Here is a 25,901-nt window from a genome sequence, read left to right as displayed (position 1 = left end):
CATGCAAGTGTGCACAGAGCTGGCTATGCGATTGATCCCTTTATTGCTGTCACTTCCGTGCATGCAGAGCTGGTAGTAAGACTGAGTCTTATACTGCCAGTCAGTCTGTGGTTTTCCCCAGCTGATTACTTATTTCAACAATGCAGAGAAGGGAGGGAAACTAATTTATTTCTCTTAGAGAAATCTTATGAGAATATACACGTTTTTGAAGCACTGTTCTGTGGCATAATTAAGATTTATGGTACAAGCTTAAATTATAGATCTCTTACATCTTTAAAATGCTTACTGGAAGGTTTAACTGAGTCTTTTCATAACAAATGCAAGAGTGCAGTAACACTTCAGTTAGTTTCTGGATATATTCTGAGTATATGCAAACTTGGAAACTATTATTTGCGGTAGCTGTAAAACCTATCTGAAAGTAGATCGTTGTTGTCGGGTTTTGTATATTGGCATCTAGGATTATACCCTCACTCATAACAATAAGAAATCCCACTGAACTGAATGACATCGTTTTGCAGCACTAATCCTTCGGGGACTATATTTTGATGTTTATGGAGAAACTTGAATGTGGAGAGTATGAATGTTATTCACCATGGGACCATGTCAAGTTGATACGTGCAGAGCCACAGTTCTGCCTCTTGTCTGCACACAAATATCCAGGTTTTGAGACCCAGCCTTCATGCAAAGCTGCAGTGCCGTTAAACAATGGTACAGCAGATGCTCGGTGTGTTTGTGAGAGGGGGAGGGGAACATGGCACAGATTGATGGGCCATCTGCAAATATTTTTCCTAAAGAATCTGTAAGGCTAGAAAATCTTAACTGAAAATAGATGTCATTAGAGATCCCAGCCTTTCCCTGACCTTACTCGTGTCTGCACAGGGCAGAAATAGCCATGCTTTCTGTACAAGTGTTCCTGCTGACCTTTTTTATTGTGTTCTGTAGTAAAAGCTGAGGTTGTACAGGGAGGAGGAGGCCATGGTGCTTTCACTCCTGCACTCCCTCAGAAAAACAGGCTGCATTGTAAGGCCTAGGTTATGTAGCAAAAGGTAGCAGTCTTCTGAGATCTTAAACTGCTGATACTATACGCTGGGACCCTCTGGTACTGCAGGATAGTGATCATCATGGAATGGCAGTGTTCACACCTTAAACCGCTAGACTTAAGGGTAAGGTTGAACTCTTACATTGGCTTTAGCGCTCAGCAACAGACTGGAGACTGGGGGGCTTGTACTGTGAAATACATAGAATATATATTCACTTAATTTGTGGCATTCCTCCTGCCAGGGCGATGAGTAATGTGAATCATCAACCACATCAGAAATGCTAGAAGAAAAATTTATTTTGCTTTGTTGGCTGGTTTGTGGCAGTAAATTCGGGTGTTTATTCACTTGGAAGTGAAGCAGCATCTTTATTTTGGAGAAGAGTTAATTTTACCTACAAATTTTGGGATGCAAGCAGATGTAACAAAGTTTTTAGAAATAATGCCAGTGGAACCTTACCATCCAGATTTTTTACCACCTTCCACCTAGTTTTCTGTCTCTATTTGGAGAAGAAATTATGTCAAAAAGCACGGTCATAGCTTGTCATTAAAGCTGTACAATGTCTCCAATAGAACAAATATTTCCTCATCTTTAATTTCTTCCCCTCTCATTCCTCCATCGTCTGAATCTAATAATAATGATGGTAGGTCTTAGTCCACTTTGTATTATAAAGAAAGACCAAAGTACTGGATCAAAGGCAGCTTAAAAACTTTATCATAAGTTTCAAAGTCAGGATTTTGTTGCAAAATGCTGTTGTCTGGTCCATAGAGCGGTATAACCAGCATGCTGTTAGCAGGCTTCAGGTCACTGTATTTCCTTGTTGAAGTTTTAGTCAGATTACAGAAAACATTTGCAGTTCGAGATGGGTAGTTGTAATTGCTCAGTACAGAGTGGCTTGTCAGTGCCAACCTTCAAAGGTGTGCAGGGGCCAGCTTTTCTATCAGGATCCATATACTGATAGGTTACCTCTGTGTAAGGCTTGCACTGGAGCATAAGGAGACCATATTGTGTTATTTAGCTAGCATTCTTCAAGGGAGCTTTTTCCTTTCCCAAATGTGGTTTAAAGAGAAGAAGAAAAGCCAATGCCTCTTTGGAAAAGCAGGACAGAAATAATTTTAGATACATTCCTGATCCTTTAACCGTCAGTATTTTTCAGTGCAATTTTTCTAGTTCTGTTAATACCACAAGAGATTGGTAGCTCCAGAAAGACTCAGACCAGATAGTGTAGATAGTCATGTCCTGAATGAGGTCACTCAGAAGGACAAGGTCTCAGAAGTTTCTTGGTGCAGCTACTTTAAGATCATGCTGTCTGAATATAATACAGTGGAACTGTTAGCAGAAATTTATATCCGGGTCATGTAGTCATTGTGCCAAAGTAATTGAAAGGCTGATGAAATTATTATCTGTCCATGGTTCAGAATAACCTCATTCAAAAAAAAGCAAGAGTTTGCCATGTGCTAGGCATGTTTGCTTGAGTGTAGTAGAAACTAGTATGATATGAGTCAGTTCCAGTTTTCACTTAGTTAGAAGATATTCTGTATTCTTTCCTCTGGATCTGGTGGTTTGTCAGAGCTGTTCTGTGAAGACTTAATGTAGCACATCTCTGCTGTGAAATGGGTCTAACCTTTGTTAACTCTTAGGTGTTTTTATAAATAAAGTAAAATATAACAAAAATAATATGAGTTTTATGCCAAAGTGACTAGATAATCAATATATATATTTTTTAAGCTTTCTATGTGTACTGAATGACCTTTTTCTTCCTCTTCTGCACTAAGCAAGATTTTGACTTTAAAATAGTATTTATGGAGGAGGATTTCAGGAATATGTTAACTTCTTAGGATAATCATTGGAAATTCAGAAACTAAGCAGAAAAGACTTTGTGTGTTTGGAAATTAGGTTGAGGCTATTATATATGATCCACTGAAAGTGAGAAAGAGACTTACGCAAACTAAAAAGTAAAGATTAATGATAAGAGAGTTAATCACTTGATTATTCTTTGAGCCCTGATTTGATTTCAGACAGTATCGGTACTTAGAATCAATTAAAAATATATAAATAAACTAATATACTTTTGGTATAACATTGGCACTCTGCCTTTTATTTTGTATCTGAACATTATCTGTTTGGTTCCTTCTTTAACTTGTTAGACTAAAGGGCTATAAACACAGGGGTGTATGGTGAGGGAACAAGTTTGTATTTGATACTATCTAGAAATGCCTACTGACAGCCTTTGTTACTTTAGCTTTCCTGTCTTGAGACTGAAGGTCATGGAAGACCAAGTCTCTGTAGGACCAAAATACAAAACCTCTTTTAATAAACTTAAAATTATAGACAGAGATGTTAAAATCTTGCCAGTAGGTATACTGAATTACTTTGTTTATACAGTTTATCTCTGTTTTACTAATATGACTAGCTGGGTGGGAGGGTTTTGTTACTAAACTGGAGTTGGTCTGACTGATTCAACTTGAGGCTATAACTTTGATAGTATCATGCAAGGCAGTGTATGTCATAGTTCTTATCTGTAGGTCCAGTAGACGTGTTGCTGTTTCCAAGTCTGAATCTTTTTCTGTCCCTTCATTTGTTTTTAACTATATTGATCATTTAATCATTGTAAACTATTTTTTCCAGAAATTTGCAAATTATTCTCATCTAAAATGACACTAGCTGTGGATAAGTACTGTTTCTTTTACACTTCATTTATATGAATGAAGGTATTTATTATTAGACACCTGAACATTGCATTTCTTTTGACTTCTATTTCACAGAGTTAGTGGAGGAAGAAATAAGAATTGGAGCAAATTTCATAGTGAACTGTACTTTGCAAGATAGTTGAATATATCTCGTGTGTGGGTAAAGAATAGCACATGGTATATTGATTTATTTTGTTTTGACACACACTCCACCTTCAAGCATTTTGTATATGCCAGAAGGACTGACAATGATGATAAAATGCATAGCTGTAAATCCACTAGTTCATCCACATAACTGCTTCACCTTCCCTTACTGATGAAATATGATGATAGTTGAATACTTCCTGATAAAGCAATACAACTTCTAATTACAAATTACCACCCTAGGAGAAGTTTGTTCTGTTGTTTAATAGTAAAATGCAACATTATTTAAAGAAAATCTCAGTTGTTTAACTTTGTTCATGAAGTCTGTGCATAAATATGCCACACTGAAGTATATTGTCTGTGGCAAAAACCCTCTCTGTTTTTTAAAAGAGTGAATTTTGTTTTGGTATCACACCAGGCCTGGCTCATTATTCTTGCAGGAAGAGGTGTAAGAAACCAGTTACTGTCATGTTAAAACTGAAGAAACATTTTCCATGGGGAAAAAAAATGTAGTTCTCTGTAGCTGATAGTTGTAAAAGGGTAATATGCTTTGCGGGGAAAAAAAAAAACCAAAACAGCAACATTTAACTCAATAAGCATTTCTTTTAAATTGTAGATGCATTACGTTGAGATTGCTGTTATTTTCAGAATGTTGTTGGTGAGAGTGTTTTTTTCTAAATTGATATTTCAGAAAAATATGTTACCTGTTTTTATTAATTTTGAGATGTGATCCGTAGCTCTGTGGCTACTATTTTTATTCATTTTATTTAACTCTGTCTTTTGGATTCCTTCATCATCATCCCTTTTTCATTTTTCCTGTCCTCCTGTTGCCATCACGAATACTGAGAAGATTAAAGTGACTATTTTCTGAGGGATAGGGATGTATCATTACTTGTTTTTTTTTCTCTTTGTTTTTCCTTCCCTTCCAATCTCCCTGCTAAGAAAACTAATATTCCTGATACTTCTTCCTGTTCTTGGAGGAATTGGCTTTGATGCAGATCTAAACCTAGTGACAGAAAAGTTGGCAGAAGTGAATAGGTCCCCTTTGGTGCCAGTGGAAGTTACAGCCTGTATTAAATATGGCTGGGTATTTTCCAGGAGGTCCATTGTGTATGTGTATAAATATATTAAATGTGTACGGTACAAGATAGATGTTTTGTGATTGTAGTTAACTTTTTTTTTTTAAATTTTTTTAGGGAGAAGAAAGCCATAATTGATCCTTCTTTGTTCAAATACAAAGTCCAACCTATTAAAAAAGAACTTTATGAAACTGTTATTGTTAAAGCATCTCAACTAAGGTAAAAATTGGTATATGAAAGTTAAAACTGTACTTTATAACTGTGTGAGTTATGTAAGTTACTGTAAGATGTTTTTGATATGGCATTTTAAAACAATATGTTAGAGCTATTAATTAGAGGCACGGAAACAAAATACTGTGTTTCACAAGCTTTCTGTATCAGGGGTTCCAAGCATTACTAGTGTTAACACAGATACCAACGCCTTACAAGTGTCTGCTTTTGTTGGCACACAGACGAGACCTGCTGTTGCTTCTGATACCTGTGCCTATTGCTGTGGCTGATGGAGTAGGTGGAAAAAGTTTGAGAACCCTATTCTATAATCTTGATGAACTACTGGCATTGCAATCTCTTTGTGTGGTAGTGTTACTGGTTTGAAATGTTGGAGAAGACACTGGCAATCAGACTGCTTTACTGCTTTAAAATGGAAAGCTGCAAAGATTTTTATGCTGCTTAAATAACATAATTTTGTCTTGAATTTAGGTAAAACATTTTAGATTGTGCATCAAAACTTTATGAACTGGATACTTTGAAAAAAAAAAAAAAAAACTTCAGTGATTTCAAGTCATTTAGTTCCAGCATGAATCAAGATTAGTTTTTTTCATTAACTACTCCTGTATAGTTAGTTTTCTCCTTCCCATGAAGTGGTGTGGATTGCCTGGGATACCAGGAAGTGTTTGGAGTGCAGTGCCCTGTACGAGGGGTGCCACAGCCTGACCAAGCAGTGGGTGGGCTCACCCCTCTCACTCGTTGGCTTGGGACTTCTGTGCCTTACCTCCCTGCCTGAGAGATATAAATGCTGATTTCCTGCTGTCCTTGCTGCTTATTTGTTTCTACCCTCTTCTGAAACAACTGGACTTCAGGTTTTTTGGGGAATTTTAAAGGCTACTGTGATAAGGAGTGTTCAGATGATATAGTGGGGGTGAATAATGGGCTGTGGAGTCTTTCTATATGTGTATATAAAAGAGGACGTACCAGGATCTTCAAAACAAAAATTACAGATGCATAAAACAACTGTTTAAGTCTTACTTGGTGTTTGTTTTATTCACAAGGAAATTTGTAACTGAATTGGTGTTGCAAAGAATGGCTGTTAGATACAACAGTAAGGGTGTAATTTCTGATTAGGAAAATTTAAATATGGTCAATCATATGATTTGTTACATGTGTTCCTGCACATATTGTCAGCAGTACTTAAACAATAATTAAAGATGTTAATTGATAATGCTATCTTTCTTTCCTAATACAGCCGTAGGAAACATCTCTTTTCTCGTGATAGACTTAAACTTTTTCTGAAACAACACTGTGAACCACATGATGGAGTCATTAAAACTAAGGTAAATAAGAAGGAATAATTTGTGGGATAGAATATTGACCCTATTCAGTCTTTTTTTTCTCTTTTCTGCTAGCTGCTTAGAGCTTCTTTTTTAAACTACAAGTTTAGGTTTTTGTAAGTATAATACATTGAGTTAGTGTTTGACTTTTCCAAAATAAAAGTATGAATACGGCAATTTTTTCTGTAAAAACAAGTTTTTGTTAACTTTTGCTTGTAAACAAGATGGTAGCTTTTCTGTACATGAAGCAGAACTTAATTCTCTAACTTCTTTAGCTACCAGCTTAGAATAGTTCCCAAAATAGAATTGGGAGCTTTTACCTAAATGTTATTTATTAAAACATAATGTATTTTTGTTTAGTCTAACACATGAGTTGTTTTCATTCTTCAAGGTATGCAGCTGATACTTCTAAGTCAAATAAAAACCAAGTATTTCTGTTTTGGTACGGTATACTAATATTATTCTGTACTAATGCTTTCAGCTGGAAAATATTTTATTGTAGATTGAATTCAGTCTCCAGTTCTTCTGTGAGACAGAAGTACTGAAAAGTTCAGGTGGCTGGAATGGGCTTTTGATGAGGCCTTAGGTGTTGAAGATGTTAAAATGCATATTTTTGTCATCTTATGTGGAGATATATGGTGATATTTAAAACTAAAGTTCACATCTTCGTCTGTGTAGGATGACTCTAAGAACTTCTGTTTCCTTGTGCTCAGGGAATTCAGCAGCTTTTCCCACATCTCCTAAGTAGGCAGCAATTTCCCTTGCCTTGATTGCTGTGCTGTGGAGCTGAATGGGATAAACTACCTCCTTCCTTGGGCTTGTTAGTGATCATGTTGTCCTTGATCTGATACAGTGTGCTGGGTCTAGCGGTCTATTAGTGATGCTTTCTGGTGCTTCAGAAAAATCACTGTATTCTGTATATGTGTGATTTGTCATCTTCTCTTTGGGCTATTTGTGGAGTGTCGCCTTGTTCCCATGCTGATTGCCTTGCATTTCAGCAGTTACATGAACATGTCTTATTTGGGGTGTCTTTTTTTTTATTCTCACCAATATCACTTGATAAGGACAGACTTCCTGAAATCACCGGGTTGAGAAAGCGGACTTAAAAAGAAACTTTGACAGCTCAGAATGAGAGAAGTCCTAAATTTTCTTATCCTCCATAAATGTTTAAGTATGACAGAGAATTATGTGATTCTTCAGTAATTTAATTTTCTGGTCTTCTTCATCAAAAGTCATTCTCAACACATTTCAGTAACTTGCTAGGAAGACTGCGTCCAGCTGTGTTTGCTAAAAGACATCTAAAGAAATAAAATCTGACCAGATGAGGCCTAATGCAATTTTCAGATGTCTGCTGCTTACATTATTACCCTCTTGATGGATTAACTCTACAGTTAGACTATTTCAGGGTTTTATTTCTTATTCTAAGCTAACCAGTTGTGAATCTAGTTATTTTTATTGTCTTCTTTTGTGAATTAATTCATTAAGTATCTTATATTTACGAAAATGTAAGAATTTCACAATTAATATCTGCTTTCATCTTTCTTACTAAGGCAACATCAATTGCAAAATATAATTTAGCAGAACAAAATTTCTCCTACTTCTTTCCTGATGACCCACCCACATTTATCTTCAGTCCTGCAAGCAGACGGCGAGGGAGACCTCCAAAGAGGGCATCTACTAGCCATGTAAGTAATAGCATTTTTAATTCCAGGTGAAGGCACATCAGCATATTCTTTAAGTTCTTTCATTTTCTCGGTGAACTTTCAGAACAGTTGGAATGCAAGGTTTATGATGTGCTTTTTTTTTTTCTTTGAGGGTGAATTGGGATATGTTACATAATTGCTATTGAAGTAGATTGCTTTATAGTTAAGCTGGTAAAAGGGACTGTACTTGATATGTTATCTTTTTATCTACCTTATTTCTGTGATCCCACCAAGAAACCAGCTTTTCTGTGTCATGAAGGTGCATAGAGTACTTGTCCCTTCTGGGAATGATTAATAAATAATTTGCTAAAAAGCTTTGATTTGTACTCTTAGATACAATTATGTCACTTGCTTTCAGATAGTTATGTTACTTGCCTATATTTAAACACAGCGAAGCATAGTGCTTTAAACTACTTTATTTCAAAAGAATGCTGGAAGAAAGTTTTGGGTAATCTTCTCCTCCCCACCCCCCCCCCCCCCCCCAACTATTCAGCAGGATCTCTGAGTAGTTAGTATGTTTGTGGGAAACTCTTACAGCCTATTTTTATTCTTGTTTTAGAGAAAATTGGGAATATCTGTTGCTGGTCATTTCACTGTAGATGTTATGTTCTTTTTTCCCACTCCCCCTTGAAATTCTCTATCAGGAGGATGAGATTACTGCTAAACAAAATACTCAAGGAAACAAAAGTAAAGTAGCAAAGGAAAAGACAAGGTTCCAGAAGCAAAAAGAAGATATGCAGGCCATGGGTAAGTTGAGGCTTAATCCTATGACTAGTAGAACCAGTTTTTGCAGGTCTGAGAGCAGACCATAATTAGAGTATTTTTGGGGTTGTACTTTTAAAGGGAAAAAAGGTAGTAAGAGTGTAGTGCCATAGCACTATTGCAAAGTGCTCCTTTCAGTGGTTAGAATGGTTGTTTAATGATTTTTTGTTGTTTTGTTGTTTTTTTTGTTTTACTAAGCTGGGGAAATGTAGGAGGCTTGCAGTCCAGCTATGTTGATTTCGATCTCAGATAAATAAAGAGCAAAATAAGTTTTTGCAGAAGTTTGGATTCTGAAGTCACGTATAAATTTTACGAGCAGAAAGTACATCAAAACATGAACATTTAACAGAAATCAACCTGTAGTATGAGCAAAATCCATAACTACCTTAAAATTTAAAAGGAGGAAAAACTACCTCAAAATTTAAAAGAACTGCAATGCTTTCTAAACCTGTAATAATCCTTAAGGAAATCTTGAGTCTTTCTGAAGATGTCTGTGTGTAGATATTTAAGGTATGTCTAAATGTTCTGCAAGATTCTTTACAAATTTTTCTAATTAAAAGAATACAAATCACGCAAGAGATTTTTATTTTGGACTGATTGGATTATTTTGGTTTAGTTTTGACTTGCTTCTGATCTATTTAGGCTTGATTTCAAATGGAGTAAGGGGACCCGCATACCTTTTGTATGGGTTTAACTAGGTAAACTGGTGCATCTTCTTGAGGAGGCAAAACTCAGACAATGAGATGTTCTTCTGATGTACTCCTTAAGGAAAGGCTTTCATCTGTTGAAATATTTAATTGAACTTCTGGTTTCTACCTTGTTTTCATTGTCCCTGCCATCCTAAAAAATTCTATGATGTCTCTAAATTATGTAGTCCAACATCTGCTTAACTATCTGCAAAGTTGTCTGAGGCTGTTCTGGCCCCTTTTTTTATAGGAGTTGGGGATGCTAGCGTTTAATGGGCACCACTGAACTTGTGTGTCCACTTTTTTGCACAACTAGCATCTATTTGTTTGTGCTGGACATGGCAGCACAGGACAAGGTAATAGCTGATCATCATTAAAGCTGCTTCCTTTTTTGTGTAGTGTGAACTGCAGCTTCTAGAAGGCTAGTTAAGGCACATTCTGGCTTCATTTTATCTTTGTGTTATCCTAGTGTACCCCAAAACCCAATGGCCTTGAAACATGTAGTTTCAAACAATGAAAGACCAATCAGCCTTGAACTAAGTTGCATGACATGGAGATCCAAATGTATTCTTTATATTTTTTGCCACCTCGCTAGAAAGCTGTTGCAGCATGTTGATATTCACACTTCGTAAATGCTTTCTATTCTTTGCTGGGGACACAAAATGATGATGATGATAAAATAAGTAATAATAGTTAAAAATAATACGGTGGTGTCACACTGGCTCTGTGTGTTATTTTGGCCCTATCTTGGCCCATTATTATAAACTCTTATTTTTTAACCTTTTTTTTAAAAAAATTTTTTTCCTCTTTTTTCAAAAGATTCAATTCTTTAATTTGAAAATGGCAATACATTATACTCGTTGTTTGAAAAGTGTGATCTCATCCCTACAATAAGCTTAAAAGTACACTTTCAAATACACTATATTAATATAATCAAACATAAATCTAAACATTTTACCTGTAAATAATGTTTAATTGGAATGGTGTCGTGGTTTGAGCCTGGTTGGCAGCCAACCACAACGCAGCAGCTCTCTCTCCCTTCTCCTCTGGCAATGAGAAGGGACAGAGAGCCAGGCTTGGGGTTCGAGATAGGACTGGGATGGGGAAAAATCCCCCTTTATGATCACGAACAAAAGGCAGACTCGTTAGGGGAAGAAAAAAAAAAACTTGGCAATTACTGACCTTTGTAAATTCTGTTATAAAGAGCTACTGTAGTACTTTACTAGTAATGTGAAAAGGTAGCAAAATACCAAGTACCTTGACAAAGCAACCTTCTCAAGTATGTAAAAAACTATGGGAGATCAACTTCATTGCTTTTGTTTGCTGGGTAAGAGCCATTGCTGCTATGTATAGTAGCTGTCTGGAAAAGCAATCTCGCCCACTTCCAGAATTTTATAGGAAAAATGTAATGAAAATATTTTTTTGAATGCCGTCTATGTGGTAATAGAAATAAGGATATTTTTACATTTTGTTCACTTGTGATTCTGGTTTTCTTGTTTATTCAAGTAAAATGGTAGGCCCCCTGACCACCTTTTATTTGTTAGCCTGTGTGGTGGTTGACAGACATTGTCCGTCCACAGAAAGTGGAAATTTGTATCCTGCTCTTCTTCTGCAGACAACTCCAGAGAAATCTGGATCTATGCAGGCTAAAGTTGAGCTTAAACTGTGTAACAGAAGCAAAATTTGCACAAAACCCACTGACATACTAAGTAGATTTAAAATGTACTGACTTTTCAGTAATTCAGTAATAATTAAGTATTTAAATATCACTTATTTAAAGGTTTTTACTATCACAAATATTTCATGGTTATGTGCCACACCTAGTTGTGACATGCTTTTATTAAGCTGTCATTGCTAAATATGTTGCTGTAATTCTGTGCAGTTGGAATCAGTTCTTATCTTTGTATGTCACTCGATAGAAAACAATAAACAAGTAATAAACTTCTGTATACTCATAAAAACAGAGAAATTTGACTTTATTACAGTGATGACAACCTTGTAAAACATGTATAATGCTTAGGCTTAAAATTCTGATTCTCTAAAGAACTTTGAAGTGATTGAATTTCTGGTTGGCATAGAAGCAATTCAGTCTTCATAACAGTATCTTTTTCATATCGTAATTATAAAAAGATCAGTTTATTTAGCACAGTTAAATAAAATTAACATTTTAGAGAAGGAAAAATAACTTTGGTTTGTTTTTTTCCTGTATAGCTTTTGAAAAGGCTAAATTAAAACGAGAGAAGGCAAATGCTATAGAAGCTAAGAAAAAGGAGAAAGAAGATAAGGAAAAAAAGAGAGAAGAATTAAAGAAGATTGTGGAAGAAGAAAGGATGAAGAAGAAAGAAGAGAAAGAGAGACTCAAAATAGAAAAGGAAAAAGTAATGCACTTGCAGTTTGTGTTTCATATAGGAATAGTGTAATGTCTTTCTAGCTTATTTGTTTCTTTGTTGCTATCTGCTTCAACTTAATTTCTTTCAACTGTTTTCAGTTCATAGAAATGCACTTTCAAAGAATAGGCAGTTATAAGATATGATTATGGATTTGTATTTCTGGATAACATTCTCCATATTATAACTTTAGTTCACAAAAAGTTCACTTCAAGTTTACTTCTGAAGGAAGGTGGGCAGGTGTTTTTTTTTGTCATTAATACATGACAGTATTTGATTTGATGGTTGTCTTCTACTTGGGTGTTAAAGACACTGTACTTCATCAGATTCACAGCATGTCAAATGGTTGTGGATTCCCGTGCAGTCTCTTTTTGTGTGGAAATTGCTAAATAATATTTTGTCATTTTGAATATCAAAAAATTATTTATTCCAGTATATTCTGCCACAGTCACACCCACTATCAGTTTTGATGGTCTTTTTTGTGGCAACTTTTCATAGATAATCTTATTTTTAGGTATTCTTTTGTTATTCACTTCCCTTTAAAAAAAAACCCCAAACAACCAAACAAACCTGCAGCAAAACCCCATGTCTAATCCAAGAAAGTATCACCAGTTTACTTCTAAACTTTTTTGCCAATATATTTTTATACAAAATAAAAATTATTAGATTATTCTAATTAAATATGATTTTGTTTTATTTTTTTGGTGTGATTGAGATGAGTGATGTACTTCTAGTAACTGTAATAGGGTGGTCTGACCATATTTGATATACAATTGTGACTCTTTCAGGAAAGAGAGAAGCTGCGTGAAGAAAAAAGAAAGTATGTGGAATACCTGAAACAGTGGAGTAAACCTAGAGAAGATATGGAGTGTGATGATCTTAAGGTATGGTTGAATTTGGAATAGCTCACGTTCGTACTTTCCAGGGGCCCCAAGCCAGATTTTGTAATGCAGAGGCAGATCTAGATCTGATCTGAATGCCTGGGGTTGTGAGTCACCTGCAGCCGGGTGGTATTTCCCAATGGTGATAGTAGAATCATCTGCATCTCCATTTTCACTCTCCAGAAAAACTTTACAGGCTGTTGTCAGTCTTAACATGGAAGAGATGTATTTTTAAAGTGCTGACCTTACTGAGTAGAGGGTATTGAGTATGTCTGACTTTTCTGTTAAATATACAAGATGAGCTAACCTAGAATAAACCTGAGTTCCTTAAAAGATCCAAGTAATGAAGAAAGAAAACTTTTGGCTGCAAAAAGTAAAAAGGACATTAGCTTGTTACTCACTGTGGCATTCTTTTGATTTAAACAATAGAAGTATCTACTTAACAGGCATCTTCTGGATGATCCTGGAAACTTGTAGAAAGTGACAGGAATTTACCTACCAAAGAGCTTAATGTTCTAAGCAAGACTATAGCATGGCTGTACATAACAGAAGATTGTCTTGTGTTATACATTTATGTACATTTTATTATGATTAATTTTGGCAGAGGATGGTGAAAGGAGGCAAAATTGTCAGAAACACAAGGACGGGGGTTTGAGATACACAGGAAACATGACAGAAGCTCAAAGAGGACAAGTGGGAATAGAGAAGAGTGTTATATGAATTGAAATGATAGTGCTTGGGAGGAATAGAAGAATTGAATATATTTGTAAGGAGAGCCGTATAGGCCCTTGACGATGAGAGAGAAAACTTAGCTGTGTATAGAAAGGGAGAAGAAAAGGAAGAAAGGGAAGAGCATTGTCAAAATGAGAGGAAGCTGTGCAAAACAGTGCTGCTGTATTTCAATTGCAAAAGAAAAAGGGAGAAGTAGGAAAGTAATATCATCATTACAGTGAAAATTGACAAGAATATTAATAAAGATGAGTTAAGGTGAGGATGGATTTTCAAAATATTCCATTTTCAGAAAATGTATGAAGTAACTTACTGTGTTCTTCCGAAAGCATAGTATTCAGCATTTTTCTCATTAATGTTTGTGAACTGCCACCTCTGGAAAGGAGCCATCTTTCTGAGAATTGTTTGACTCTGCTAAGAAACATTAAGTGAAGTCAAGTCTTGAAGAGTTACATCAAATTATTAATTGAAAGTCAAACTCAGTGTTAGACACTGTCATCTGTGATTTGGAGGTGGTGCCTCTGTTAAGTGGCCTTGTTATGTGGTTACATCAGCTCTCTTTAAAACATCTGCAACTACCATTACTGTCTTACCAATGCAAAAACCCAAATACCTGAGCACTCCGTCATTAGACATGGTCTTGCATATACGAGTATTAGATGGGTGTGTTTTTATGTGAATGTGTTGGGTTTTTGTTTGCTTGTCTTTGCAAGCAATAATGACTAACTTTTTAAGAATATGTTTATTTTTGCTTGTCCGGACAGTTCCAGCAAACTTAAATTCAAAACTCTTGTGAAATAATACAGGCTTGAAGGAAGAATCTTGACAGCCATTGTTTTCAACTCGTAGTGGGTTTGAGTTCCTTTAAATAAATATACAGAATCTTTCAAGTTTGTGAATAAACTTTTATCTCAAAAGATTTATGTCCAAGTTGCATGCTCTTCAGTTTTTAAAGTTAGTACTACCACAGATGTTGCAGTGATAATTGATTATGTGTCTTGCAGAACTATTTTCACTAAAACGTAAAACAACTCAACAGATGCACTCCTTAGAATCAGACTGTCTGGTTTTATTCACTTGTGTACTCTGCAGAAACCAAATACGATATTAAGTTGTTCCATTTGGATTGCAGGAACTTCCAGTTCCAATGCCAGTGAAGACAAGACTTCCTCCGGAGATCTTTGGTGATGCTCTGATGGTTTTGGAGTTTTTATATGCTTTTGGGGAACTTTTTGATCTTCAAGATGAATTTCCTGAAGGAGTGACTTTAGGCAAGTTGTCATTTATGTGGCAAGGTGTCCCAATTTTGTGGTGTCCCTTTTTTCCTACCAAACAACCAAATATCTTAAGTGCGCCCAAGAACCAGTGCTACAAAACTTTCTGTGCAGCTTTAATATGTCAGTGCTTACACGAGCATATCAATCCAGTTTTCTCTTCACAGTCAACTTCTGCAGTGTTTATAAAATCAAAATTAATTTCAGTGTGGAAGCTGTTAGTCTACTTACTAAAATGTTGACTTGTACTTTACACTTGCAGTTGTATAAAGAAAATAATGTTGTTCTGTCAGCACTTTTTCTGACACCGTCACCTTAGGAATATTTGCAGTAAATTATGGAAAAGTAACTTGATTATCATACCTGAAGGGGAAAAAAAATGTTTTCGTTCTTCAGTACATAATCGTTTTCCAACTTTGCGGCAAAAGTGACGCTTCTTAAACTTTATTCACAGAAGTTTTAGAGGAAGCTCTTGTAGGAAATGACACTGAAGGCCCACTATGTGAATTGCTGTTTTTCTTCCTGACTGCCATCTTTCAGGCAATGGCCGAAGAGGAAGAGGAAGTGGCCAAAGATCAAATAGCTGATGCTGAGACCAAAGGTCAGATCCTTAATTTTACTGCTGAAAAACTGAAATTCCACTTGAATTAACTTTAACTTTAAACTGCATGATTTATGGCATTCCTTTGTTTAACCTTGTCTTATTATGCATGGATATTGTATGTAAATGGACTTGTTTTTTCTCTTTGATCTGAAATTAAAGCTTTAAACTGGGCATGGAGGGTGGGGTCTGGGGGGGAGAGAGAAAAAGCAAGCACATTATTACTACAATTGTATCCCGCAAAGCATAATAAGTTTTTAACAGCACTGCTTATGTTTTGGAGGTGAGGGAGACTTATCTTTTACCTTACTTCTCTTCCTTCAGCACTGTTAGATGTTTCTCCCGAGGGTCAGGAAACAAGGCATTCTCCTAAATCTTCTCAAAGGTCTTTATAGCTATAAAAAAAATTCTGAACCTAACTAGATTTAAAAACTTAAACTCCCCAGCACAACTATAATGGAGAATTCAATATTCATTGTCCTTGAAGACTCAGAAGTATGCATCCACAACTCCTAGATGTGTCTCTGTTTTTCCTGTAAAGGATCTCACAGTCACTCTGTCTTTGGTCTTCTCTCTAAGGCTGAAGTTGCCCACGTTTTCAGAGGCATTTGGTATATGCTAAGCACTGATCATAATGAAATGCAGGCTTTCTTCCAAATTCATGTGGTCCTGTGTTTATGGACTGCCAAATTTGCTGACTAGTTAAAGGAGAAGCTTTGACCCTTCCTGCTAGTCTTTATTTCATTAGAGGTAGATAGGAACATATGAGCACTCCCCATTTGAGGTCAAGTGAATCCTGTGGTTCCCCCATAAGACAGATGCATGAGGTACAGGAAGGATCCTTTAATTCTTCCCTTGAAGACTATGCATATTCTCATGCTTAAAATTGATGTCCCATCTATAAAATGTCTTTATATAAAACATGGGCACTATCTTCAGCAATAGAGGCTGCTCTTGTTAATTGGATAGTTACAGATTTGATATGGTGTTAAAAAATTTAGACTGTATTTTAAGTACTTTTGCATTTAGCAATTAAACTGTATCTTTTAACTACTGAGAGCATTGCTTGGGCAGTATAAGCAAGGATTCCATTATCAGGTAATCAGAGAATAGATGATTAGATTCTTTATTATTCATAGGACTGATCAGGAAACATGTGATGTAATGTTCATATTTTAATTTGATTATATGAGGCTGGCAGTTGCAAAAATCTGCCGCTTTGCTTCTAGTTAGCAGAGCTGTGGGCAGGGCTGTTTATTACCCTTTACTTGCCTTTCAACTTTCATTTCTTGTCACTCTTGTTTAGACATCATCTTTCCTGTAAAAGAATTACATGTTCTTGACTTTGTGATTCTGACAAACCAAGCTAGTAGTAGTCAGCATGTTTGCTCACTTAAATTCTGTATAGGCAGTGTTTTTGCAACAGAGAACACGATGGGTGTAGGTTTTTGGTATGTACAGTACTTTCTCAAATCCTGTTATACAGATACAGCAAGAGGGGAGGTGCTGAGGTTAATTTTGCAATGTCTGGGTGACAGTTTTCAAACAACGTCAGTCATCATACAAGACTGTTACAGATTTGCTTTTTATGTAGTCTTAGTTTGGATTTGTGGTTCTTTATTGACTGGTGACTTTGTAACTACTCAGTGATATGGACTTGAATAAAGTGAAATTGTTGAAAAAGCATGCAAGGCTGAAAAAATTCTGCCAACCCTCTGGAGAAATACCTGTAAGTGCTAAGGAAACTTTTGCCTAAGAAACAGAAATTTCACTGTCCCTCTTTCCTGGTCAGTTTGCTAAAGTGTGATACTCCTTTTTAAGTGCAGATGCTTGTTTTGGTAAAATAGGTTTCTTTGTAATGCCTTAGTAATTGTATTTATGCAGAACAGTAAAGCTGTATCTGAGTTACAGATTAAAACTATACAGTGAATGGTGATAACCAGTATGAAAATGCCTGATTGGTTTGGATGGTCTTTCCTAAAAACAAAATGATGATAGGAAATAACAGTTCATTTGAGGGAATGAAATACAGGTGCTCTGGTATTGTTGGTTGTTCTTGCTTTTAAGTGTGTTTATGGATTTATTTTTGCTGCCCTTTATGTTGCCATTGTGCATGTTTTGTGCATTAGAGTTGCTTTAACAGCTTATACGAAGAACAGCGTATAGCATGTGGTGCATGTCCTTAGCTTTTAGTTGGATTTTTAGTTGCATTTAAAGATACGTAAATTTTAATTTGGATGTTGAATTGAGTTTTGAATACATTGATGCCATTGTAAATATCGGCCCGCTTTTCGCTTTGTTTGCAACTTTTAAAAAACGGCTTGCTTTCCTCCCTTCCACAGTACAAGTTTTAATTTGCACTAGAATAAAGTGTTTATTTCCTTAAAGATTTAACAGAGGCTTTGGATGAAGATGCAGACCCCACAAAATCTGCACTGTCTGCAGTTGCAACTTTGGCAGCTGCATGGCCCCAGTTACATCAGGGTATGTGTGGGTTTCACTTCTTGTTTTGTTACTGTTCTTATTTTGCTCTGTATTTTAAAGCACATTTTTAATATTGATATACATTTAAATGTCTATATAAAATAACTGTTCACTCTTCTCAACTGTAGGCTGCAATTTGAAAAACTTGGATCTTGATAGCTGCACTCTTTCTGAGATTCTCAGACTTCACATTCTAGCGTCAGGTGCTGATGTAACATCAGCCAATGCAAAATACCGTTACCAGAAACGAGGAGGGTTTGATGCTACTGACGATGCTTGCATGGAGCTGAGATTAAGTAATCCTGGTCTCTTGAAGAAACTTTCAAGTACCTCAGTGTATGATCTGTTGCCAGGTAATAAAAGACAATAAATGTTATAGATTATTAGACTGCTCATTAAGTGACTGATTTTGTAGCTGCTTCAGATCAGTAGTGGTCAAAATTTACTGTATCATAGAATAATTTGGGTTGGGAAGGACCTCTGAAGGTCACCTACACCAACACCCACCCCCTTTGCTTCACTCCCCACATGCAGGTCCCACCAAATCAGAGATTGCAGAGCTAGGCAGTCTTGTTACTATTGAGTAGCTTTTTAAAATCCCAGTAAAAAAATGTTAGTTTTATTTATAGAAGGGGATCTGTCTGTGAGAAGCATCTGAGCATTTGATTCAGCCCCTACTTTTTATTGCTGTTCTGGTTTAGGTCTTTTGTTATTTGGAAATGGAGCAGAAAAATTACTATATACTGTTCCTTTATTTCCGTTTTGAAGATAATACTGCATTTTAGTTCTTCCAATGCGAAAAGTTAATAAGTTAAAAATACAGGCATGCATCTCTGAGCAAAGCAGATATTTCAGGAAATGCCTCTTTGCAAGTGCAGCTGGTGCACTATAGATGTTTGGTCACTTTTTCTCTAGTGAGAACCAATCTTCAGTCTGGAGTGTGTAAGCATAAGGCTTATTTATCAGTTGTATAAAGAAATATAAAAATGGGTCTGAATTTTATTAGGAGAAAAGATGAAGATCCTTCATGCCCTCTGTGGGAAACTTCTGACTCTCGTCTCCACTCGAGATTTCATTGAGGACTCTGTTGATGTGTTACGACAGGCAAAGCAGGAGTTCAGAGAACTAAAGGCAGAACAGCATCGCAAAGAACGAGAGGCAGCAGCAGCAAGGTAAAACTAGCATATGGAAAGCTAAATTTTGTTGCTACAAATTAGATGGATTCCTCAATTGCAAGAGGCATATGAGAAACAATAGTAGTGTTTGTGTTTTATGCTGTTTTTTTGAGACCCCAGACAGGAGGGAAACTTTATTGTGCTAAGCATTGTACTTTCCCATGTTATTGTTACTTTTAGATGATGGTGTAGTATAAAAGAAAAAAGATGTGGCCAGGTAAGATACTAGATTAATTGCAACTGGTTTTCTGTGTTCTTCTTACTATTAGAATACGTAAGAGGAAAGAAGAAAGGTTAAAAGAACAAGAGTTAAAAATGAAAGAGAAACAAGAAAAGCTGAAGGAAGAGGAGCAAAGAAATCCTGCTGTGGAAGTATCTGTTGGGTATGATACATGGTATTACTGTGATATATATGATAAAGCACTTTTCAGTTATGTGGCCAGACCTTAGCTATGTAGTTTTCATTGACCTGATCATGTACAAAGGTATATTTTAATTTAAGTATATAGCTGTAATTTTATTTTTCTTCCTAGTGCTCTAGAATTGCTTTATGAAAGCAATTTTATTTTTTAAATCAACTTTTATTATACCCCTGGTTCTATTGAAAGTTTGACAGTTTTACTTACTGACATGAGAAACTTGCAAAATCCAATTTGTATTTTTTTTGCATTGCTTTTTGTCTTGCGATGATTTGATATTTGAATATCTTCATAATAGACCATTCTAGTTAGTTTTCCAATTTGAGGAATTGGTCTGATCTGAGCTAGATAATATTGGCCTCACATAACAGTTTATGAATCAAGTAGCATTTTTTTAAAAAAATGCTGTGCTATCCCAAGTAATTTCTAATAAACCAAGATTTCTTTTTTCTGTTCTATTAATAAGACTGTATAGTTTCAGGTGGTAAGATTCATGCACATGCAGCTGTATATGATTCCAGAAAAAAAAATCATAGTGTATAGTGTATATACAACACTATATCTCTACCCGCTTGAGGCAGGGAGTTTGTTAAATAAATCTGCTTGCAAAAGGTAAGCATGGGTTGAAGATAGGTTTTGTGCTATGTTTTTGAACCTGTAATTAAAAAAAAAAATCAGCTTTTAATACCTGATTGGTCAGTTATTCACCTTTTATTTTATTGTCAGGGAGGAGGAACGGGAAGACCTTGATACTAGTACAGAGAGCAAAGAAATTGAGCGTAAAGAGCAAGACATGGACACAATGACAGAGGATGAAGAGGAGTTGGGACCAAACAAAAAACGAGGAAGAGGTAACGCCATATTTTTTCATTTGTATACATGTATGCACACACACGTATGCATGTACCCAGGAAGTTCTTGAGTTTTATAGCAAATTTTTATACAGTATCAGTCTTTCCTCTAAATTTTTAAAGGGGGAAAAAAAAAACCAAAAACAAAAACAAACAAACAAAAAAAAACCAAACCAAAAACAAAAAACCACAAAAACCAACCAACCAACCAAAAAAACAACAAAACCAAAACATCCAAATGTGATCATAATGGGCTATTAAGTGCATTGAACTGGCCTGATGTAGTTCTAGTGGTCAGCTGCATGTTCTTTCACGCTTCTCTTTCTTCTTGTCTTCCATACTTGCTGTCTGGATTCCTCTTTTGTCTAAAAAACACAACAAAAAACCCAATCAGGTTGTTGCCTGGCAAACCGTTACAGTTATTGAGTCACGCACTCCGAGAGTTGTCAGAATCTCACCTAGTAGGGTATAGCGTGGTTCTGGTTCGTTTTATTGGGAAGCTGCAAAATCACCAGGTATTTTAAAAGAAAATGTTATGTTGCGTGGTTGAGTTTAGTTTGCCTTTGTTAATGAAGCAGCAGGCCTTCTATACAAGAATGCAACCAGATTTATCCCCAGACTTAATTTCCTCAGCAGTGTGCTAGTACAAGCTGTGGTGCAGTAAATGGCACAGCCTGCTATTTGTAACTAAACAGATATTGCCACAGGAGGATGAATTGTTGGTGGCTTTGGGCTGCTAGCTCATCTCTGTCTTTCTCCCGAGTCGGCTTTGTGCTAGTCTCTGTGACAATTAAAGTCCCAAATGACTGGGGACTTCAGGTTGCAAACTTGTACAGTTCCTAACAGTACCTGTGACAGAAATTCCGAGTCATTCAGTAATACAGACTTGCATGCTTACCAGAGCTTTAAAATGGAAAAAAAATTAGGTCTTAAACAGAATTTCAAGTTTCTCGAATGCCCATGTTTGAGACATTGTGCCTGGAGGGCAAACAAGTGTTATTTCATTCCTACAATTGGAGAAACTAAAGGTCACACTGGAAATCAGTAGAAATTGAGTGCTAATACCATCTTTCACTGTTGCACCTCTTAATTATAAGCTGTACTTTTCTCAATGACTGTCAGGGCCTGACTCTTTGGTAAATGAAGATGTAAACTGGAGTATTTTCAGCTGGTACAAGTTGAGGGGAAAAAAACAGTAGTATATATATTTAAAAAAAAAATATCGTTAAAGTAATGTGATTGACTTTGCAATAAAAGCTCTTCTATCAGTATTCTGGTTTTGTTTGAGGTCTTTGGGGGGTTTAAGTTAATCATTTTGAGTATGATAAATTAAGTCCAAAACATAGTTTGTATTCAATAATGAAATTGGTAGAATTTTAATTTATCATAAGACACTTTAACACTTAAGTTCTTAACATTTTGTGTTGTGGTTTTTGTTTTTTTTTTTAATGTTGTTAAAAATGACAGTGTCAATAAACGAGACTTGGTCTAGTTCCTGCAAAGTGAAAGCACACTAAAGATGGCTTCCTTTTTTGGGGGGGGAAGGGAGTTAATCACTTGGAATTTTTCTTTAAGAAAACTAGTATTGTTTCTTGACTGACCTGATGGTCCTTGACAGTGTAAGTTTAGATAATCAGAAGGTGGCAGAACCAAAATCTGTCCTTTACTTGAGATTTTGGTTAAAGAAAGAATTTGTAAGCATGTTGCTATCATTCTTCTTTCATTAACTTTTAGGAAGGAGAGGGCAGAATGGATATAAAGAATTTACAAGACAAGAAGAGACCACTTGTGAAAAAAGTGAACCTCTTACTGCTGAAGATGAAGAAGCTTTAAAACAGGAACAACAAAAGAAAGAGAAGGAACTGTTAGAAAAGATTCAGAATGCAACAGCCTGCACAAATATCACCCCACTGGGTCGTGACCGTCTGTACCGACGCTACTGGATTTTCCCCTCTGTTCCTGGATTGTTTATAGAAGAGGACTATTCTGGTCTCACAGAAGACATGTTGTTGCCTCGAACCTCTTCCTTTCAGAATAGTGTACAGTCTTGCACAAATGAACCTCAGGTATTCAGTAAAACTGGAGAGTCTTTGAAATCCTCTGAATCTACCTCCAATATTGACCAAGATTCACACACCAGTGTTGTCATAGAGGTGCCAAGGCCAGTATATAAACCAAACCGTTGGTGCTTTTACAATTCTCGGGAACAACTGGACCAACTCCTAGAGGCTCTCAATTCCCGAGGACATAGGGAGAGTGCCTTAAAAGAAACTCTTTTGCAAGAGAAAAGTAGAATATATGAACAACTAAGCAGTTTTCCTGTGGAAAAATTCCATATTCCAGGTAAATGAAAGGTTCCTGATCTTAATTTGCTTCCACGGCTCTATTTCCTATAAAATATTCTAGCAACCTCTAATTCTCATTTAATTGTGATTTCTAAGAAATAAGAATTACTCTTAAGTATTGCTTCATTCTCTGGAAATCAGGTTTGTTTTTTTCTTTTCTTTTTTTCTTCCTTTTTTTTCCCCGATGAATCTTTCTGGTGTTTTGTTAAAAAAAATGCAATAGTTTTTCTGTTATCTCGCTGGTTAGTAAAGTGGGATTGGCTTTTAAACAAACATCTTTAGGAATTAAATTGAGCTTTGGGAAAAGATTAACTGGGGAATAAAGACTAATATATGCTAAAGGTAAATCATAGTATTGATCATCTGATCTCCTGATTTCCAGTATGATGGAGACACAAGGTACGACACTGGAGACAGAAACATCGCCAAGGGAGGCAATTACTGTTACCTTGATTTGTTGAGTAGGACATGTTCTTTCATAACATGATGCATGAAATTTTTCAAAAGCCTTTACTGGCCTATAGTGAATAAGGGAATGATAGCATATTGCAGGGTCGTGCTAAAACCTTTGGGAGGAAAAAAATAGCGTAGCTGTGTTGGTTATTTGGGTTAACGTCAGTGCAGTAGATTCTGCGATGTTGCTCTTTTCCATTTATTTCCCTTTTCTTTTGACAGAGGCTTGTTACAGGAGGAGAAGACATCTGCAGAGCACTATTGTTTTTATGGGTTTCAAAATGTAGGCGTGTACTTAAGACCATCCTAGAACTAGATTTAGGGGTTTTTTACTTTCTCTCATAGCCAAGTATTTTGCCATTTATTGGCCAGGTATTAGCTTCAATCACTAATAAAATTCTGTGTACACAAGCTTCCAGCGGGCTTGTTTGTGGCATGTTGGTGGGTAGAGGATGCTACCAAAATGAAACTCCCTAGAGTTATGTTTAAGAAATTGCATTTTGTTTTGAATTATGCCAAGTTACTGTGAGGAATTCAGTGTATCTGTGTTGGGGCAAGGGAGAATTGCTCAACGTATAACTGAGTTCTGTTTTACTGGAGTGTGTATGCCAGGATATGCTATGGACATGTCCAATAGTAGTAAATCCGTAACTGATCTACCATTTCTTTTGGTGGAAGATAGCGCAGGACAGAGTTTCTGCATAGTAATTAAGCTTTATTTGGAGGCCTTATGGCTATGTTTGTCTTTCTGGTGGGAGAATCTCCATAATTTTCTGATATATTTATGTTTATGTGGGTGGTTCCTTATTTTCCTAGTTGCTACACCCTTATCTGTATTTTGTAGGTTGCTGTCTGCCCCGAAGCAACCTGATTTCCACAATCATAGATTCTTCGTCTCTTTCTGTAAGAATTGTAAAATAACACTGATTAAAAAAAAAAAATGCAGCTTTGAACTTCACTTTAATAGAGATAAAGGAAATTCAAATGCAGTGGTCCAGTCCCACTACCACCTCCCCTGTGTGATAGGCTGTGATAAGTGGCCACATGTAGCTGTACCTCGGAGGGAGTTTTAGTGCAGTGGACTTTAGCTGCTGCCCTACTGCCTTCACTCAAATGACTTTCAGGACAAATGAGAACTACTCTGTAATGCTCTTGGGCTGCAGACTGCTCTTCTCCATTTTCTAATTCCCACTCAAAATAGCATGGAAATAAAACTGATATGTGCTACTACGTGATTTTATTCCAGTATGCATTAACTTTTCCTCATAAATTATTTGCAAGCCAATTGCTGCTGTTTCAGTTCTGCTCAAGAAAAAACATTTAATTTCTTCTTTTTCTTTTAAACCAAAAAGGACACTTCCCACATCCAGACATCAGAGTATGCTAGTACACATTTTGATAATATTTGCATAGTTACTTTCAGTTAGAGGGAATTGTTTCTGCAGTTGAGAGTGTCTTAGAAATTCATCCTGTACCTCCTTAACAACGGCTTTATGGTAATTTTTGATTAAATACCTCTAAATTCTTGCATATACTTCGTCGTCACTGCACTCATAGGATTTAAGGTAAATCCTGTGAACAGAAACGCTTGCCACCTATGCGGATTTGCAAGCACTAATTTAGGATCTGGGCATACTTTGAGCTCTTTCCTGTGGCTTTTAAACTTCTGCATGAATTTTCAGTTCTCTTATGAAAAGGTTTTCTGCTTGATAGCGCATCATCAGCTCTTCCCTTCTTTTTCATAAATTATCTTCCTGTCTTGTTCCTTTTTCCACCCGCCTTTAATTAGAGAATACAGTCAGTCTAGTCTGCCTGTGTCATGTTATCTGTTTGTTTCGTTTTAAAGTTAGATTTTTAAAAGGGATTTTATCTTGTTCTGTTAGTTTTTGCAATTGTCAGTTGTGCATGCTTGTTTTACATGTTGCCATGATAAAGATCCATGCAGGAAAGAAAACTTAGTTCTGTAAAGGAAGGGCCATCAAAAATGAAAAATACTAGAAATATGATTTTATTATTTTCCTTGTTTTTTTTTTCCCTCCTTGAACTTATAGCAGAGAGTTGTTGATTATCTGCTACTTTAGAAAGTGTTTTAAGACAAAAGAATGATTTTTTAAACCGACAAGAATTTCTCATCCTCTGTATTAGGATAACCAGATGCTAATCTGTAAGTCTTCCCTTAAAAGTATGCTCCACTTGCTTGGATTGGATGCCTTAATTGGCATGGAGATGTGGTGTTGGCAACTGCCACTACAGGAAGGGAGTTTGAACCTGTGTGTTTACTTTGTTCTGCCCTGCACTACTTTTGTGCCCTCCACCAGTGGCTACTTTAGGGAACAAAGTCCACTAACATGAAGTGACTTGGCATTCTTGCAGACAAACCTCAGAGCGACATCAGACCTCCTTCAGGACGGGGCAGGATGCAGAATGCCCACGATGGATCTCACGTATCTGCAGAGAGGCAGCTTGAACTGAGACTCAGAGACTTTCTTTTGGACATTGAAGACAGGATCTACCAAGGAACGTTGGGGGCTATTAAGGTATCTGTGAATTGTAGAGCACCTGGGAGCACTGTGGTGCCGTCGAGTCTGTAACTTAAATGAGAACTCTTGCATGCTGTGTGTTTTACTGAAAGCATAATTAAATTAACTGTAGGC

The 25,901-nt window shown here is 36.3% G+C and overlaps 1 protein-coding gene across 1 annotated transcript in view; it reads left to right on the top strand.

Annotated features, from left to right (window-relative positions):
* BAZ1A (bromodomain adjacent to zinc finger domain 1A) overlaps positions 1–25,901 on the top strand; it is a 65,518-nt gene that overhangs the window by 21,604 nt on the left and 18,013 nt on the right. Inside the window, exons 5-19 of the mRNA XM_042790809.1 lie at positions 5,068–5,169; positions 6,413–6,500; positions 8,048–8,182; positions 8,845–8,947; positions 11,860–12,026; positions 12,824–12,919; positions 14,778–14,916; positions 15,374–15,520; positions 17,909–18,004; positions 18,133–18,357; positions 19,011–19,176; positions 19,449–19,562; positions 20,325–20,449; positions 22,184–22,792; positions 25,621–25,784. Coding sequence (XP_042646743.1) covers positions 5,068–5,169; positions 6,413–6,500; positions 8,048–8,182; positions 8,845–8,947; positions 11,860–12,026; positions 12,824–12,919; positions 14,778–14,916; positions 15,374–15,520; positions 17,909–18,004; positions 18,133–18,357; positions 19,011–19,176; positions 19,449–19,562; positions 20,325–20,449; positions 22,184–22,792; positions 25,621–25,784 — 2,476 coding nt within the window. The remainder of the gene's footprint in view (positions 1–5,067; positions 5,170–6,412; positions 6,501–8,047; positions 8,183–8,844; positions 8,948–11,859; positions 12,027–12,823; positions 12,920–14,777; positions 14,917–15,373; positions 15,521–17,908; positions 18,005–18,132; positions 18,358–19,010; positions 19,177–19,448; positions 19,563–20,324; positions 20,450–22,183; positions 22,793–25,620; positions 25,785–25,901) is intronic.

Source organism: Tyto alba, unplaced genomic scaffold (assembly GCF_018691265.1).
Source record: "Tyto alba isolate M040663 unplaced genomic scaffold, T.alba_DEE_v4.0 Super-Scaffold_18, whole genome shotgun sequence".
Lineage (NCBI taxonomy): Eukaryota > Metazoa > Chordata > Aves > Strigiformes > Tytonidae > Tyto > Tyto alba.
This window is presented reverse-complemented; position numbering and strand designations above follow the sequence as displayed.